A 19,364-nucleotide genomic window follows, 5' to 3' on the forward strand; every position below is an offset into this window, starting at 1 on the left:
AGAGAAACTTCAAAAACTTGCAAACTCATGGAGACTGAACAGTACGCTATTAAACAATGAATGGGTCAATAATGAGATAAGAGAAGAAATCAAAAAATTTCTGGAAACAAATGAAAATGAACAGACAACTGTCCAAAACCTATGGGACACAGCAAAGGCGGTCCTGAGAGGGAAGTTCATAGCAATACAGGCTTACCTTAAAAAGATAGAAACATTTCAAATAAAAGACCTAACACTACAACTTGAAGAACTGGAGAAACAACAACAAATAAATCCCAGAGCAAGTAGAAGGAAGGAAATAGTCCAGATTAGAGCAGAACTGAATGACATAGAGACAAAAAGAACAATTCAGAGGATCAACCAATCCAGAAGCTGGTTCTTTGAAAAGATTCATAAAGTTGACAAGCCTTTAAGCAGACTCATCAAGAAAAAAAGGGAGAGGACCCAAATTAATAATATCAGAAATGAAAGAGGAGAAATAACAACTGATACCACAGAAATACAAATGATTATCAGAAACTATTATGAAAAATTATATGCCAAGGAATTTGAAAATCTTGATGAAATGGACAAATTTTTAGAAAAATATAATCTTCCAACACTGAAGGAGGAAGAAACAGAAAGCTTGAACAGACCGATAACAGTTGGGGAAATTGAAGCAGTCATCAAGAAACTCCCAGCACACAAAAGCCCAGGGCCAGACGGTTTCCCAGGAGAATTTTACAAAACATTTAAGGAAGAGCTAACCCCTGTTCATCTCAGACTATTCCAAAAAAATCCAAGAAGAGGGAAGACTCCCAGACTCCTTCTATGAGGCCAGCATCACCCTGATCCCAAAACCAGATAAAGACCCTGCAAAGAAAGAAAACTACAGGCCAATTTCCCTGATGAACATAGATGCTAAAATCCTCAACAAAATATTGGCAAACCGCATCCAGCAATACACTCAAAAGATTATCCATCACGATCAAGTGGGATTCATCCCAGGGATGCAGGGATGGTTCAATATACGCAAATCAGTAAACGTGATACACCACATAAATCAAAGAAAAGACAAAAACCACATGATCATCTCGATAGATGCAGAAAAAGCATTTGACAAGGTACAGCACCCATTTATGATCAAAACACTCAGCAAAATGGGAATCAATGGGGCATTCCTCAACGTAATAAAGGCCATATATGAAAAACCTACAGCCAATATCATACTCAACGGGCAAAAACTGAAAGCTTTCCCACTAAGATCGGGAACACGACAAGGATGTCCGCTCTCACCGCTTCTTTTCAACATCGTATTGGAAGTCCTAGCCACTGCGGTCAGACAAGAGAAAGAGATAAAAGGCTTCCAAATAGGAAAGGAGGAAGTAAAACTATCATTGTTTGCAGATGACATGATAGTGTACGTAGAGAACCCTGTAGACTCTACCAAAAAACTCCTCAACCTAATAAGTGAATTTGGCAAAACAGCAGGATACAAAGTCAACATTCAGAAATCAAAGGCGTTTTTGTACACCAGCAATGCAATAGACGACGAAGAAATTAGGAAAAATATACCATTCGATATAGCACGAAAAAAGATAAAGTACCTAGGGATAAATTTAACCAAAGACACAAAAGACCTGTATGCAGAAAACTATACAACATTGAAAAAAGAAATTAAGGAAGACACAAATAAATGGAAGCATATACCGTGCACATGGATTGGAAGAATTAATATCCTTAAAATGTCCATACTACCAAAAGCAATTTATAGATTCAACGCAATCCCTATTAAGATACCAATGACGTATTTCACAGAAATAGAACAGACATTTCAAAAATTTATATGGAACCATAAATGACCTCGAATAGCCGCAGCAATTTTGAGAAAGAAACACAAAGTAGGAGGGATCACAATACCGGACATCAAACTCTACTACAAAGCCACTATACTCAAAACAATCTGGTACTGGCACAAGAACAGACCCATAGACCAGTGGAACAGAATAGAAAGCCCAGAAATAAGCCCAGGTCTCTATGGACATCTAATATTCGACAAAGGGGGCAGAAGCATAAAATGGGGCAATAACAGCCTCTTCAACAAATGGTGTTGGGAGAGCTGGATGGCTACATGCAAAAAATTGAAATTGGATCATCAGCTGACACCATACACAAAAATAAACTCAAGATGGATAAAAGACTTAAATATAAGTCGCAACACCATCAAAGTCCTAGAGGAGAACATTGGCAGGAAACTCTCAGATATCCCATGCAGCAATTTTTTCACTGATATGTCTCCTAAAGCAAGGGACATAAAGGAAAGAATAAACAAGTGGGACCTCATCAAAATAAGAAGCTTCTGCACGGCGAAAGAAAACATCAGCAAAATGAAAAGGGAGCCAACCATTTGGGAAAATATATTTGCTAATGATACATCAGATAGAGGTTTGATCTCCAAGATATACAAAGAACTCACTCGACTTTACTCCAAGAAGACAAACGATCCAGTGAAAAAATGGGCAAAGGACCTGGGCAGATGCTTTTCTAAGGAGGAGATACAGAGGGCCCAGAGGCATTTGAAAGGATGCTCTGCATCACTAGCCATCAGAGAAATGCAGATCAAAACCACCATGAGGTACCACCTCACACCGGTCAGAATGGCCATCATAAATAGATCCACAAACAACAGGTGCTGGCGAGGCTGTGGAGAAAAGGGAACCCTAGTCCACTGTTGGTGGGAATGCAGACTGGTGCAGCCACTATGGAAAGCAGTGTGGAATTTCCTCAGAAAGCTGAAAATGGAACTGCCTTTTGATCCAGCGATTCCCCTGCTGGGACTATACCCTGAGAACACCAAAACGCCAATCCAAAAGAACCTATGCACCCCAATGTTCATAGCAGCACAATTTACAATAGCCAAGTGTTGGAAGCCACCTAAATGCCCATCAGTAGATGATTGGATCAAAACATCATGGTACATATACACAATGGAATACTACGCAGCAGAAAGAAAAAAAGAAGTACTAAACTTTGCGACAGCATGGATGGAACTGGAGAGCATCATGCTAAGCGAAATAAGCCAGGGGGCGAAAGACAAATACCATATGATCTCACCTATAAGCGGAACCTAACCAACAATGCAAAGAAGCAAGGAAAATATGACCAGCAACACTGAAAGGAAAAGAAATCAACAGAGACAAGAGGGAAGGGGGGGGGGCAGAGAAAAGGAAGGGAAGGGGAAAGTCAAGGAACATATAGCAAGGACTCATGGACAAAACCAAAGGGGAAGAGCTGAGGGAGGGAAGGTGGGTGGGGGCAAGGGAAAGAGGTGGGGGGAAGGCAGAGACAAATGTATTTAAAAAGTAAATAAATTAATTAAAAAAAATTCAGTCAGTTTGCAATAGTTTCTGATACTGTAAAAAAAATACTACCTTTCTGAATATGTTTTACAGTGAATATTTTTTAAAATAAAATTCATTGTGAGTGTCACATTTAAATACTTTTGTGCAGCTTTGTATTCAAGTTCTGTGAACATTATTTCCTTTTTATAGTATCTGGCATATGGCTGTACTTACACAAATGTGAAACATGTTAAAAGTTTTAGTATTTTAAAGTAATGATTGAATTCTGTCATATATGATCAGTGGACTCTTTTGTTTCTTGTCTCTTTTAGTGGAATATATGACCAATCCAGTTCTCAGTCATGAGCATTCATACAAACATATATCTATATTTATATGCTACTTTCATTTTAGATTTTGAACGGTAATTACTGTATTTTTATTTTTCAGAACATCTTAGCACAACCATCAAAGGCTAATGGAAATATGGTTCGCCATTCTGCATCTCCATATGTAGTATATCCACCTGATAAACCTTTCCTTAATAGTGATCTACGACGCTCCCCAAATAAGCCTACACTCGCCTATCCAGAAAGCAACAGCAGAGGTAATAATAGAGCCTAGCAAAGTAGATGTTATTTTGTGCTTGTATTTATCCACTGCTTAAAAACTCTTGTGTCTTCCATTTATTTTAAATTTAAAGGAGAGTATAGTATAGTATATTCCCTCCTTCCTGTTTTTAACCTCCTCAAAATATAATGCCTTTTTACATTTGTTTCTTGATTGTAAAACATCGTAATTCTTATGTTATTGTCTAGTAATTTTCTTCTAACTTTTTTAAAAGTTTCTTTACATAGATGTAAAGATCAGAACTAGATGAACTATTGTAACAGAAGGATTAATATCTAATTCTTAGACCTTGTGTTCCTGCTAGAACTCTATTGCTTGGTTACTTTATTTTGGGCTTTTTCTTTTTTAAAAATAGAAGTTATTACGAAAACTTAACTGTTTTTATTCCACTGTGGGCTTAGTTGTTTGTTTTTAGCTTTTTAAACCTATGTTAAGTTGTTTGAATATTATATAACTTTTGTTAGTTTTCAGAATTGCCAGGCTTTAACTACTGTATTCTGATGAGTAGCACTTTATCAGTTGTTTTATTAACCATTAAATTAATTAACATTTTCCTTTTCATCATCTGTGAGACGCAGTATAAGGGGGGACCTAAAAAATACACTGGAATGATCTTCTTGGAGGGCAGGTCCTGGAACACTCACCTAGTGGGGACACTGGTAGTACAGGCATCCCACTAGATGAGTGTTCTAGGAGCCTATCTGTATCAGCATACTAGCTGGCGTTGTAAGAGGTACTGCGATAAGCCTCAGTGGATTTTTTTTTTTTAAGAATCTTTAAACATTTTTGGCCATTTCCATAATGGGTGACTTATGAGCACACCTGTCCATACCGCGCTGAGTGTTCAGAAGTTTTTGACCAAAAACAGCATGATCCCTGTGCCCCACCCTCCCTATTCATCTGATCTCACCCCAAGTGACTTTTGTTTGTTTACCCAGACAAAAACATTGTTCAAAGAGAAATATTTTGCCAATGTGGGAGAGGTGAAACAAAACAGCAGAAGCACTAAAAGGGATAAAAATTGATGAGTTCATTGCATACCAGAAGAATAAGCTATCTATATTCTAAAATATCTCAATCTCCTATTTGGGTCTGTCACATGTTAGGCACTGAAAAATTTGGTGAGTGAATTATGTTGATAAATGAAAAAATATGCTTAATTTTTATGAAGGCTTGATTTTTAAAAGATGGCAGTTTTTCCTACCTATTGTATGGTATACGTGAAGTCTCTTAAATCAATGTTTAGGCAAAATGATTCTAAATATTTAATTGATAAAGATAATATTGAAATGGTTTAAAGACATAGAATATAGAAAAACTGGCAGTTTTAAAGATTATAAAATGTTAAAAATTAAAATATTGGCATATTAATTAAATGAGATTAAAGGAAGTCCTGAAACTGTCTTAGGCATATGTGTATGTAATAATTAGATCTCTATATATAGGTATATGTGCGAATTTTGTATATGATAAAGTCGCTGTTTAAAATTCTTTCTTTAATATAAAAATACATTTTACTTGACTTAAAGAATTAAATGTAAAAATGTGTGAAACTATTATACTTAAGTATAATAAAGGAAAATACAAAGTTTATCTAAGCTTGTTTACAAAAAACATATATATAAAGAACTTGACAGAAAATATTGTTTCATATAACTATGAAAAATCATCAGTACATCAAAACTAGAATTAAAGACATAAAAAATGGAGGCTAGACTTTTTTCTTATAGAAAAATAGGCAAAGAAATTTATAAAAGATAGAAAATTGACCAATAATATATTTAAACTTTTAATAGAAGTGCAAAATAAAATAGCCAGAAGTCGTATGTATTCTTTAATCAGAGTGGCAGAGATACTGTAATTAGTATCTTTGTTGGCAAAGATATGCTTCTTATGAAAGTATAAATTGATGCAACCTATTCTGAGGTTGCTTTACTTTGTTTCAGGAGCCTTGAAAATATGAATATTTTTGACCTAGTAACTTAATTTTTCAATTTTTATTGGTAATAAGGAAGTAACCTTTTAACACAGCATAAGAGAATGCTCACTGTATCATAATGATAGATTGCAAAACAAAACTTAAATACATTTTAAGTTTTAAATAATTTTAAATAGGTTGATTTCAAACTATTTGATACATAAAGTAAGATATTGAAAGACATAACCAAAAACAACAGTCATTATCTCTTGGTAGTAGGATTATCGGTTATTTTCTTTGTTGTTGCTTCTTGTGCCTTCTATAGTGAAGACATATTACTTTTATAATTAGAAACTTGTTGGACAGTTAAAGTGCGCTTAGATTTTCTTTCTTTTTTTTTGCGCTAAGTAATGAAAAAATAGGCATTAAAAAAAATAACCATTTTTGTGTTTGACTATTTTAGCTCTGTGGTTGGAATCTGCATGTGATCCTTTTAATGAAACAGAAAAGTTATAGTTAATATACTTTGGGACAGTTATATGAACTTTGTATGATTAGCTAAATATTTTTACCATTTTATAAAATCTTTGAAATGTTTTTACTATAATTGGTTTTTTACTTGAGTATTTAGCATGTTTCAGAAGCTCAAAAGATGTCTTTAAATGGATTTTTTAAGAAGAATTCTCATGTGATGATAATTAAAATTTTATTGTTACTAAACAGTGATATTCCACTGGACCCACCCATCAATCTTATTTTTTATTTAGATAAGGTTATTCTCTATAAGTGACCTTTCTCCTTATATATTGTTATGTTATAGTATCCATATTTGTATTTGGCAGCCATATTTTCTGCTCTGAAGAATCTTCAAGATAAGATTCGACGTTTAGAACTTGAAAGGATCCAGGCAGAAGAAAGTGTGAAAACATTGTCTAGAGAAACAATTGAATATAAGAAAGTATTGGATGAACAGATACAAGAAAGGGAGAATTCAAAAAATGAGGAATCAAAGCACAATCAAGGTTGGTTTAATTATTAAGGAAATAAAACACTTAAACTAAGCATTGTAAAATTACTCCAAAATTGCACATTAGCATTTTTCTAGCAGTCAGTCTTTAAGAGCCACAAAACTGCATTGTATACTCAGATGCGTTTTGAGGAACAGGTGCTGATGTCATGAATTATACTTACTGACCGAATTCAAGGCAGATTAGCATATAGGGAAAGATTTAGGTCATCTGGAAAGGCTTCCAGGGCTCCTGGAGAGTGGTTATTACGTATACAGTAGGCATAATTCCATTTAACAGCCTGTTAAAACTATTCTATGAGTGACCTAATTTCTGCCTTTTTTTTTTTAACATATTCTTTTAGAACTGACATCTCAGTTGTTAGCTGCAGAAAATAAATGTAATCTTTTAGAAAAACAATTGGAATACATGCGTAATATGATAAAGCATGCAGAGATGGAAAGGACATCTGTCTTGGAGAAACAGGTATAGTACTTTGCAGATTCATTCTTAAGGACAGTTAGTTATGGGAAAAATTAGATTGACTTAAAGACCTTTTTTCTCAGTGAGGACTAATTGTGCTGTTCTAATCATTTTTCCTTTTATCTTAAAGTAATCACTGGCAATAATACCAGTAGTTCATTTTGAAAGACTAGTGTAAACTTTGAGAAAAAATGTAATTTGTTTTTTTTCAGCATAGCTATACAGGATTTTCTTTTGGGATGACCCTCACACATACTGCCATATCTTCTACACACAGCTTTGATAGCTGCTTCTTTTGAACAGTGTAACAGTGCAAGACAAAAATTACTTGGGATCATTTATGGTGTCTGAAGATTTGATTGGCTTTGTAATTGCTATATTTGGTAAAGTTTTACTTAAATTGGAAGAACACCATGTAGTGAGTTACATGATCTTTTCAAGTTATGTTAACTTCTTTTAGTCTACATTACAAAAAGTACAAAAAAATTGTATGTATCACTCTATTTTATTTAAAGACTCAAGCAAGCAAGGCAGCTGATTTCAAGGTTTTTAATACTTTGAAAAACTGATTTTATATTAAAGTGTAATTAACATACAGGTTTGGGTGTACAAATAGTGATACAACATTACATACCTTACAAAGTGATCATCATGATAAGTCTTATAACCATCTGTCACTGTACAGCTCTTACAATATTGACTGTATTCCCTGTATTGTACCAGTACATCCATATGACATTTATTTTGTAACTGGAATTTTGTACTTTTTAAATCCCCTTCACGTTTTTTTCATTCATTCCCTCCACCCCCTCTACCCTGGCATCCATTAGTTTGTTCTCTGTATGAGTATTTTTGTTTTTTCATTTGTTTTGTGTTTTATTTTTAGATTTCACCTATGAGTGAAATCACGTGGTATTTATCTATCTCTTATTTAGCATACTACCCTTTAGGTCCATTTATATGATCACAAATGGCAATATTTTGTTCTTTTTTATGGCTAAATAATATTCCATTGTGAGTGCATGCGCACACGCTTGCATGTCTCCTTTATTCATTCATCTCTTTATGGACAGCTAGTTTGTTTCCATATTTTGGCTATTGTAAATAATGCAGCAGTGAAGAGGTGCACATATCTTTTTGAATTAGTGTTTCCATTTTAGGGCTCGTATTTCTCCACATCCTTACTACCACTTGTTATTTGTTGTTTTTTTGATACCACCATTCTGACAGATGTGAGGTGATAATTCACTGTGTTTTTCATTTGTATTACCTAATAATTACTGCTGTGCAGCATCTTTTCAGATGTCTTTGGACAAAGTATGTCTTCTTTGTAGAAATGTCTATTTAGGTCCTCTGCCCTTTTTTTAAATAGGTGCAGTTTTTTGTTTTTCTTTTTTCATGCAGAGTTTTATGATTTCTTTAAAACTCTGTTTTATGATTTCAGTTACTCTTATTGGTTATATATTTTGCAAGTATCTTCTGCCATTCAGTTATTTTGTTGTTATATGATGATTGTTTCCTGTGCTATGCAAAAGAGTTTTAGTTTGATGTAGTCTCATTTGCTTAGTTTTTCTTTCTTTGCCCTGGCCTGAGGAGACATATTTAAAAAAAAAAAAATACTGCTAAGACCAATGTCAAAGAGTTTACTGCCTATGTTTTCCCATGAATTTTATTGTTTCAGGGTTTACATGTAAATCTTTCATTTTTTAGTTTACTTTTGTATATAGTCTAAGAAAGTGTTTAATTATTTCCATGTATCCAGTTTTCCCAAGCGTTTATTGAAGAGAGTATTTTTTTCTCCATTGTATATTGGTGTCTCCTTGTTATAGATTAATCGATCATATAAGCATGGATTTATTTCTTGGATCTCTTTTTGTGTTCCACTGATCTGTGTATTTGTTTTTGTGCCAGTACCATATTGTTTTGATTGCTATAGTTGTAGTGTAGTTTGAAATCAGGGAACATGATGCCTTGGACACTCTTATCTTCTTTAAGGTTGCTTTACTTTGGCTGTGCTGTATCTGCTATGATTTTATATAAATTTTAGCATTATTCTAGTTTCATGGAAAATGCCATGGTATTTTGAAAAGTATTATATTGAATCTGTATATTGTTTTTGATAATATGGACTTTTTAATGATAATAATTTTTTAATCCATGAACATAGTATATCCCTCCATTTATTTTTTTTCTGTCTTCAGTTTCTTTAATGTCTTACAGTGTGCAGAGTACAGGTCTTTTACCTCCTTGGTTAAATTTATTGCTAGGTATTTTATTCTTGATTTCTCTTTCTGATAGTTTGTTATTAGTGCTCCGAAACAGCCAATTTATGATACTAAATTTGTATCCTGCAAGTTGATGAAATTCATTTATTCTAATGCTTTTTTGGTGGAGTCCTTAGAATTCTTTTTTCATGGTATTATATATCTATATGGTTGAGGATTTTGCATCTGTGTTCATCAAGGGTATTGGCATGTAACTTTTTTAATATGACTTTAGTTCTGGTATTAGGGTAATGCTGGCCTCATAGAATGAGTTTGGGAGTGTTTCTTTCTCATGTGTTTTTTGGAATAGTTTGAGAAAGATAGTTCTTATTTAAAAGCTTGGTAAAATTTACCTATGAAGCCTTCTGGTCCTGCAATTTGTTGTTGGGAGTTTTTTGATTACTGATCAATTTCATTACTAGTAAGTGGTCAGTTTGGATTTTCTGTTTCTTCCTGTTTCACTCTTGGAAAGTTGTTGTTTCTAGAAATTTATCCATTTCTTGCCCAATTTGGTGATCTATAATTGTTTGTAGTATTCTCTTAAGATGTCTGTATTTCTGTGGTGTCAGCTTTCACTTGCTTAGTTTCTGATATTATTCAGGCCATTTCTTTTTTTTCTTTTGATTAAGTATGGCTAAAGGTTTATCAATTTCGTTTATCTTTACAAAGAACCGGTTGTTTCATTGATCTTTACTATTGCTTTTTTAGACTTTGTCATCTATTTCTGCTCTGATCTTTATTATTTTCTCTCTTCTAACCTAGAACTTTGTTTTTTGTTTTTCTGTTTTCTTTAGGTTTAGAGTTAGATTGTTGATGTGGGATTTTTCTTGTCATAAGGTAGGCTCCTATTGCAGGGAACTTTCCCCTTTGAACTGCTTTTGCTGCTTTCTATAGATTTTGGAAAGTTGTGTCTTCATTGTCATTCGTTTCAAAGTATTGTTTTAATTTCCTCTCTTTGATTTCTCCTTGACCCACTGGTAGCATGTTTAGTTTCTAAACCTACAAAATTGCCGAGGAATGCCTGTTAGACATGTCATATGCTTTATCACAATGTTTCAGTCAACTATAGACTGCATATATAATGGTGGTCCCATAAGAATTTAATGGAGTTGAAAAATTTCTGTTACCTAGTGATGCTGTAGTTGGTGTAACACCATAGTACATTAGATTACTCATGGTGATGCTGGTGGTGTAAACAAACTTAATGCATTGCCAGTCATATAAAAAGTATAGTACATATGATTGTGAACAACATATTATACTTGAAATTGATAATAAACAACTGTGTTACTGTTTTATGTATTTACTGTATGTTTCATTGTTGTTTTAGATTGTTCTCTTTCTACTTATGGAAAAGAAAAGTTTGCTATAAAACAGAAATGCCATGTTATGCCAGTAGCAGCCTCATACATCCCGTATTTAACAACTGTAAAATTACATCATTTTCTCTTGTGTTTGATTTACTCATGTTTTTTTAACGTCTTTATTTTATTTTAAAATCATGTTTATTCTATTGCAGTTGTCTCAGTTTTTCCCCCTGTGCCCTCCTCCACCCACCCCACCCAACCCCCCTCTCCCACAGTCAATTCTCACTCTGTTGTCCATGTTGCTTTATGTTGTTTTGCACAGTAAAATACTTTACAGGCTATTAATCTAAGAGCAATAGGCTATACCATACATAGTATAGGTCTGTATTATGCTATACTTATCTAGGTTTATGTAAGTATACTCTCTGATGTTTGCACAATGACGAAGTCACCTAATGATGCATTTCTAAGAATGTATCCCTGTTGTTAAGTGGTTCATGACTGTATATAATTGATGACTTTGAATTATAGCCCCATTTAATTAGTAAATTTTAAATATCTTGTTTAATAGGAATGGTTCTAATGCTGGATAAAATATAATCTTGTCCAATTTTAAATTAAATGTCTTCTTTTAAGAGCAGTAAACTATCCACTGTGGTGGATAGGCGGAAATTAGTAGTTCGCACAAATTCCTGAAAAAATGATTGCTTTATATTACTTCATCATATTCAAATTTCTTATGGTACATTACTTACTGCTGTTGACTTGTATGTGAAGTATTGCTTGTGGAAGATATATACTCTTTACAAGATCAGGTACAGTATTTGGTGATTTGGCTTTTACCAACAAACCTAAATTTAGCATATGTCCACTTCTTATCCTAGTTTAATAGTTCATTCTGTGATCGTCAGTTCTTAAATCTGATATGTAACAGTGTTTTTAAATTCTGGATCCTAACCTGAAAAAAAAAGTAGATGTTTTACCTATAATTCAGAGGAAGTATAAATTATAGATACCAAAAACATAATTATTGTCTTAATAAAAGAGATTAACTATTTAAGAGAACCAGACTGAAAATGTGTGTTTGTGCGTTTGTAGCCTATAGTATGTCTAGTAAATATACTGTCTCAAAGTATAATGATAGTCTCGCTATAACAGAATCAAACATTATAATATATAATGAGAACAGGAGTCCACTTGTTATTAACTCATGTTTTTGCGGTTTCATCTTAATCTTTTGTTCCCGTATAATTTCTCTGCAGTACCTTAAGTTTTATGAATGGTCAGGGGAAAGTAGCATATATTCTCAGTTACACTTGGTGTTGTTTTTCAGAGTTTTTTTGGTCAAATTATCATGCTGTATTTAATATCATTTCCCAGGTTTCCCTAGAAAGAGAACGACAACATGATCAAACACATGTTCAGAGCCAACTTGAAAAATTGGACGTTCTTGAGCAGGAATATAACAAACTTACCGCAATGCAGGCCCTTGCAGAAGTCAGTGAATGTATTTTTTACTCATTAATATATAATATTGGTTCTTTTATAAAATTGATTATTTCATAATACTGGATATTTATAGAAAGGTGATCTTATGACAAAGAAACAGATTTTTTTTAAAGGAAGAAACATAATTTGGAGAGAATATTCACATTTCAAAACCTTGATGTACATGAGAAGTTTTGTTTTCTTTTTAATGTTTGAAGATAAATGTCTTTGAGTATTCCTAAGGCTTGTATCATTTAGTTTAAGTTGGTCTGTGACCTAAGTTTAGTTTTAATTGATTCTTTTGGGAGGTACTTACTATCACTGACACTAACGTTTCAGATTCAACTTCCATCTAACCTGAGTGCCTTCATACAGAGATGGGTTCTTTGGAATTATATGGTTTTACCCATAATTCTGTTGAACCTCACAGCTACCTCGCAAATGACTAACTAAATAATGAATCACCAGGGAGTGTCATGGATACTGGCAAACCCAGAACCATTACCAGAGTGAACTAATAAGCTTATGTTTACTATGCCAAAATTTTACTCATATTCTTCTTTTGCTGTATTAAAATTTTACAAGTAGACAGTAAGACTTTTTCACTGTTAACCACTTTGAATTTTTTTTCACTAGAAAAAAATGCAAGAGTTAGAAGCAAAACTTCGTGAAGAAGAAAAGGAAAGAAAACGTATGCAGGCTAAAGCAGCTGAGGTACATTGAAATGTGAACAGTTAGGCTCCTCATATATTGTATTATTTTTATATGAATAGATATGAATAGAACTGTGGACTTCTTAGATTATTTATACTTTAGAATGGTCTAATATATAAATTCTTAGGTATATAACTTAATATGGAAAATTACAAACATTTTGCAGAGTAAAAGCTCAGCATTTCTTTAGAGATTTTCAAATTATGGAGTTTCAATCAGTATTTTGAAAAATTAGTAGACCAAAAATATCAAGACTATATACATAATAAGGTAATAATACATAATTATGTAAAACTTTTCACATGGGCCACTTTTAGAAATACTTGAAAGCCATCATTCAGTATTCTATTTATAGGTGCTTTCTTTTCTTTGATGGCCTCAAAACACCAAGACAGAAGTTGAGGTAATGGGCTCAACTAGCTATTGACGTACTAATTCACAAAAGATACCAGATTAGGAAAATGAGTTTGCTCAATGGTCTTGGATTTTTATCCCATTCAGTGGCCACTAGGTAGAATGGGTAAGACAGTGCGGATTCCCCAAAATATTGAGTTTATATACAACAACCAGAACTGCATTTCTAGAAGAATTAGTAACTCTTCTGTACCCAATAAGTCTTACTTACAGGCTCAATAAAAGACTTTTGTTAATAACTGTTAACTCTCCCCTTAGAAGTATATTTATTCAAATATCTCCCATATATTGCCCTCCCAAATCCAGTGTGAGTACACACACACATACACACATATAAATAAAACATTTGTATGTCTCTTTTCTCATTATAATATTAACACAAGAAGCAGTTCCTGATTCCAAAACAATTGGGAATGAAGGCTTCGTAGTTCAAACTATGGCCAGATGCTAGGGATCACTTCATGAGGGTGCTCGCAGGATTATAACCATTATATTAATCCAATTCAGATCTTGAATTGTATCAGTGACAAAGTGATCTTCATTTTATATCTTCTTAGTGTTAGATCAAACAACAGAAAAAGATAATTAACGTACTTTAAAATGTTAAAATTCTGCCACACAAATATATGACAGCTTCCAGGAAGAAATAAAAAGCTGAAAGTTAAGCTATTGGAAAAAATTGTTCTTTTGTATGCTATTCTAACTTATTGGCCTCTTAGGTTTTCCAGAATTATAATTTCATGTTCATTGAATTCTATGTATTCAGTTTAACTGTTTATAAAACATCATTAGATGTGTGGGAATTTAGATGCTCCTAAGAATGAAGATTCTATATTCCTTTGTCACTGAATAGATTCTTTCCCCAGAGAATTCATTTATTGTGGGAAGTATTAGTAATCTCAGTATTTTTTTTTTTTTAGATGTTATTTATTGACTTATCTTCAGAGAGAGGGAATGGGAGGGAGAAAGAGAAAGAAATATCCATGTAAGAGAGAAACATCGTTCAGTTGCCCCTCATGCACACCCGAACTAGGGGTCAAACATACAACCCAAGCATGTGCCCTGACTGGGAATTGAACCAGTGACATTTTGGTTTGCAGGGCAATGTCCAGCCAGCTGAGCCACACTGGTCAGGGTTCAGTATTTCTTTTAACTAATCCATCATTTGCCAAGTGTTTGTTTCAGTTCTGTCTTAATTTCCTGAGGAACTTTAAAATTCTTTTACATACAAGTTTCCCAGAACTGGAAGGTTCAAAATCATGGGGTCTGGAGAGGAGCAATCAGACTTTTTCGTATAATCTCCAGACAATTTTGATAAACAGGCAGGTTTGAAAACCACTGTTCTAGACTAATAAACAAATTTGTAAATGTGCATGTGTGTATTAAATTTTTTAAGTAAAGTTGTAAGTTGGTTTAGAGAAAACAGCAGCTCTTACTTGAAATCCTTAGTAATTGCTTGTGGAATTTCTACCATGTAGGTGGAGGTTATTTTTAATGTAGTTACTAAACTTCTGGATTAAGGGATTAGATGACATTTCTTGACATACCTTCCAGTTCTTATGTACATAAATTTTCAGTTTCTTTCCTTATCTTTTAAGTGTATGAGTTTTTAAAGGAGGAAGAAATACGTTTTGTTCTCAAGCTGCTTTTGTGTCTGGCACTGTTGTAGATTCTATGTGCAAAAGGAAGAAAATATTGAAGCATCAGTTTGCAGTTAGATTTAATGCATTTAACTCATTAGCTATAATTTATAGAGCAACTAGTAATAATTAGGCTAAAAAAAGGACAAATTATTACACTGCACTTAAGATAAATTGAGATGCTGATACTGATTTAAAATGTTTGATAAATGTTGATAGATTGGTTCCAGAAGTAGTTATACAGCTATGATGTACAGGCTTTTACATGACAAATGTGAAATTTGAGTAACCTTTGTTTCTACAGCATTAACTTTAGGCTCTCATATTTTTTCTAGTTGCAGACAGGTCTAGAAACAAATAGACTTATCTTGGAAGATAAGGCAACTTCTTGTGCTCCCAGTACAAGAAAAATTAAGAAAAAGAAGTCAAAACCACCAGAAAAGGTAGGAAAACAACCAGTAAGTCAAAGTACTGATTATTATTGGGCGTAATTTATATGAGGACACTCATTAACCATGTGGTACTACAACATTGGATGGGCACATTAAACCTTCTTCATTCGAAAAGTGGACATTAATACCTATTTCTCAATGTTTACCCTGATAGTGAAATAATATATATGAAAGCATTTTAGAGCTCCAAACACTGTGTAATTATTTATTAGTTAATATTCAGTATTGCATGAATTACCTTTTGCTCTTAAAATGTTTTATACACACAATATTAGATTGTAACTGCAGTTTTGTCAGGTACTGTTTCTTTCTTTCCTAGGCTAGGATGCATGTTGACAAGTATTAGGATCTTGAGACCATAATAGGCCAAAATAGATGAGGCAAGTAGTAGCCCAGTAGTAAGCTAAAGTTACAGGTTAGTCATGTATAGTTAGCTTTTATTGTCATGTGAATAAAATTGTGTGTGTTTTTTTTCCTCCTTTCTATTCAGAAAGGTTCTAGGAATTATTTTGCTGCACAACCACATTATAGATTATGCTTGGGTGATATGCCATTTGTAGCTGGAAAGGTAAGTTGATTCAACTCTGGATTTTTTTGTATAATTTAGATCTTTGCATTAAATGTACTCATTTTTGTGTATACCTGTAAATGGTGGAAACATTTTTTGCTCTTTTATTGTGGATCATAGTGATGAGAGAATGAGATGGAAGGAGGTTTTATGGGATTAGGGGAGCAGGGAGGATACTGGGGACACTTTAAAGCAGATAAAGTATTTGTGGAAGGGAATTTACTAACAAAATTAGAGACTCCAGTTTGGAGAAGATGTGGTTGCAGAGAATGGTCAAGAGAATGAGTATGTTTATAGCATTGAATGTTTAGTATCACTCCTATTGATTTATATTTAAATATAGATATTTAAGTAAATAAAAATCACATTCTGTTTATCCTTACTTTCATATTACTTGTAAGACTCATTCTCCAAGAAGCACTTATATGTAGACTTGAATCTCATGTTTTTTTAATGCTTAAAGGTAGAGAGGATAATTTTGTCAAACATCAGCAAGTACTGAGTAATTTCTAATAAGTGCGTAACACTGTGTTAGGTTATACCACTTTTTGATTAACTGCTTGTATTGTAGGTTTGTTTCACATATAGATGCTTTGACTAGATTGTGAGTTTAAGAGGCCTTGGGAGTAAATTTTAATTTTATTTGCCATATTTATTTAATTTTACTACCCTGCCCCCCCTCCCCCCCCCCATTATCAAATCCTCAATGAAAGCTTGGGGAATGGACCATTTCCTAGGTTTTCCACTTGCCCTTTGTAGATTTGTGAGGCACGGATCTCTTGAAAAAAGTACTGCTGTTGGCTCTATGCTCTCCCTTACTCTAATTTACTCTTTTGTTGGATTGCAGACTATCTTTTTACCAATGTTATTTTCTTTATCTTTTATTCCTACCAGGCTTCTTTCATTTCACCATAGAGTCTTTGATTTAGGTTGGAAATAGAGGTTTCTCAAGGGATGACCAGCTGCATCAGGATTACTGAATACGCATTTGAAAGAGCAGATTACAAAGTCCGACCACAATCCTGCTCAATCAGAATATTCTGGGTGTGGTATCTAGAAAATATTTTTGACTGTTTCCTTGTTCCAGTCTAATGATCAGTTTATTAGAGATGCACGACATACTTCCCTGTCCACTCTTTTCATATGTAAACATTCAGGATAATGGTTGCGTATTCTGTTCAAATCTACCTACTGATGAGACATCATACCTCAAACATCCCAGCATATTTCTAGACAGCTTTATTTGAAAGTTCAAAAGTAAGTTGAAATCCATCAGTGTATAAATTCTATTCATTGATCTTTTTCTACTCTTCTGGACTCACACGAAACATAAATGAACTCATAACTAGTGTAAAATTTAAGAAATTTTTAAACATAGCTTTATCTTTATTCTCATCTTCTTACTCCATAATAGGCTATAAATAAAGATGACATTTTCTTCAGCTCTTCATCATAAGATGTGCTTTATGAGCTTTTTTTTAATTGTCTCATCACTCTTTTTCTTCCTAAGTTGAATATAGCCCTATAAATGTGGTGTGACTAGCACAGAATAGTCTTCTGTCATATTCTGGGTAGTCTGTTAACTCAGCCTACTATCACATTAATGTTATGGGGCAAGCCACATTATCCTTTTAACTCATTGCTTCTGGAGTCAACGGAAATTACAAATCTGTTACTGAATCCCTGCATCAGCCTCTCTGGGTTCTGTACTTATGTAATTGATTTTTTTTTTAAACAGACGTTTTAATCAAATGAAGCTCTATAGGAATAGATTCACCCAATCTCACATTAGATTAGAATCGAGTTCAGTCTTCTATTATATTTCTACCATTTCCAAATTTAATTGCCTATCTTTGATAATTCTCATTGGTGTCGTTAATACAAAGGTTGAACAAGACAGGTTCAAAGACAGAGCTTTTCAACCTCAGCCCCTGTTTTGAAGTTATTTGTATTTGGGAAATATTATTCAGACAACTGAGAATTTGCTGCCACCTAGCTGAAGGACCAGTTTTTATTTTTGATAACACATTGTCATAAAACAATACTTTTGTAAAATGCAACAAAAAAGAATTACTAGAAAAATGAAATTAAAAAGATAAAATACAAGTCCCAGTTTTTTATTACTAGATTCAGCAGACATAAAATTACATTAATAAATAACAATCATAAAAATAACAGGAAAAAGATTTCAAAAATAGTACATTGCTATTGAGAGAATATGTATAAGCAATTAGCATAATGAATACACATTACAAGTTATGAGCAGTGTATTGTATTTTCCCATATTCTGCGTATTTTCACATGTATGTCAATGTTTAAAGTTGTTAATGAGACAATTAAGTTTGGATTCTGATAAAGTTGTACTGATGACATAACCTACAAGAGGAGTATATCTAAACATTACATTGTAGTTGAATTTAAATTATCTTGATAAAGCATGGGTTAACTTTATTTTGAAATGATTATAAATTCATAGGACATTGCAAAAAATAATACAAAATGGTCCCATTTGCCATTCATCCAGCTTATCCCAATAGTAACAGTACTTGAAGTACAGTATCAAGACCAGGAGATTAACATCAGTACAATGCACAGACCTTTCAGATTTCTATAGTATTACATGTATTCCTGTGTGAGCACGTGCAAATATGCAGACACAGGTCAATGCATTTTTATATGTATATTTGTGTAACCACCACCATACCATATCTACAATTTTGTCATTTCAAAATGTTATATAATGGAAACAAAATTATGGGATGTTTTGAAATTGACTTTTTCACTCAGCATAGTTCTCCTGAGATCCATCAAATTATGTGTTCAAAGTTCTTGCCAAGTAGCATTCCGTAGTGTGGATGTACCACAGTTTATTTAACCATTCATTCACCCATTGAAGAACATTTGGGTTGTTACCAGTTTTTTGGCATTTACAAAGAAAACCAGTATAAACACTTATGTACATGGTTTTGTATGGACATGTTTTTATTTCTCTGGGATAAATATTCAGGATTTTGATTGCTGGACTGTATGGTAAATGTATATTTAGTTTTTAAAGAAACTGTCCAACTATTTTTAAGTGTCTGTATCATTTTCCATTCCCAGTAGCAGTGTATAAAAGACGTAGTTTTTCTGTCCAGCATTTAGAATTGGTATTACCAC

General features: G+C 33.3%; 1 protein-coding gene across 3 annotated transcripts in view; it reads left to right on the top strand.

The window, feature by feature from the left end:
- CEP57 (centrosomal protein 57) overlaps positions 1-19,364 on the top strand; it is a 39,438-nt gene that overhangs the window by 13,761 nt on the left and 6,313 nt on the right. For 2 of the 3 annotated variants that reach the window (XM_054592521.1, XM_054592522.1), the window contains 7 exons: positions 3,771-3,927; positions 6,711-6,890; positions 7,240-7,361; positions 12,310-12,426; positions 13,054-13,131; positions 15,521-15,628; positions 16,128-16,205. In XM_054592521.1, the coding sequence (XP_054448496.1) occupies positions 3,771-3,927; positions 6,711-6,890; positions 7,240-7,361; positions 12,310-12,426; positions 13,054-13,131; positions 15,521-15,628; positions 16,128-16,205 (840 nt within the window). Of the gene's footprint in view, positions 1-3,770; positions 3,928-4,888; positions 5,072-6,710; positions 6,891-7,239; positions 7,362-12,309; positions 12,427-13,053; positions 13,132-15,520; positions 15,629-16,127; positions 16,206-19,364 lie in introns of those variants that run through there. The other variant, XM_054592523.1, reaches the window with a different exon arrangement.

This window comes from Pteronotus mesoamericanus, unplaced genomic scaffold (assembly GCF_021234165.1).
Source record: "Pteronotus mesoamericanus isolate MK-2021 breed Mesoamerican mustached bat unplaced genomic scaffold, CSHL_Meso_final scaffold_36, whole genome shotgun sequence".
NCBI lineage: Eukaryota > Metazoa > Chordata > Mammalia > Chiroptera > Mormoopidae > Pteronotus > Pteronotus mesoamericanus.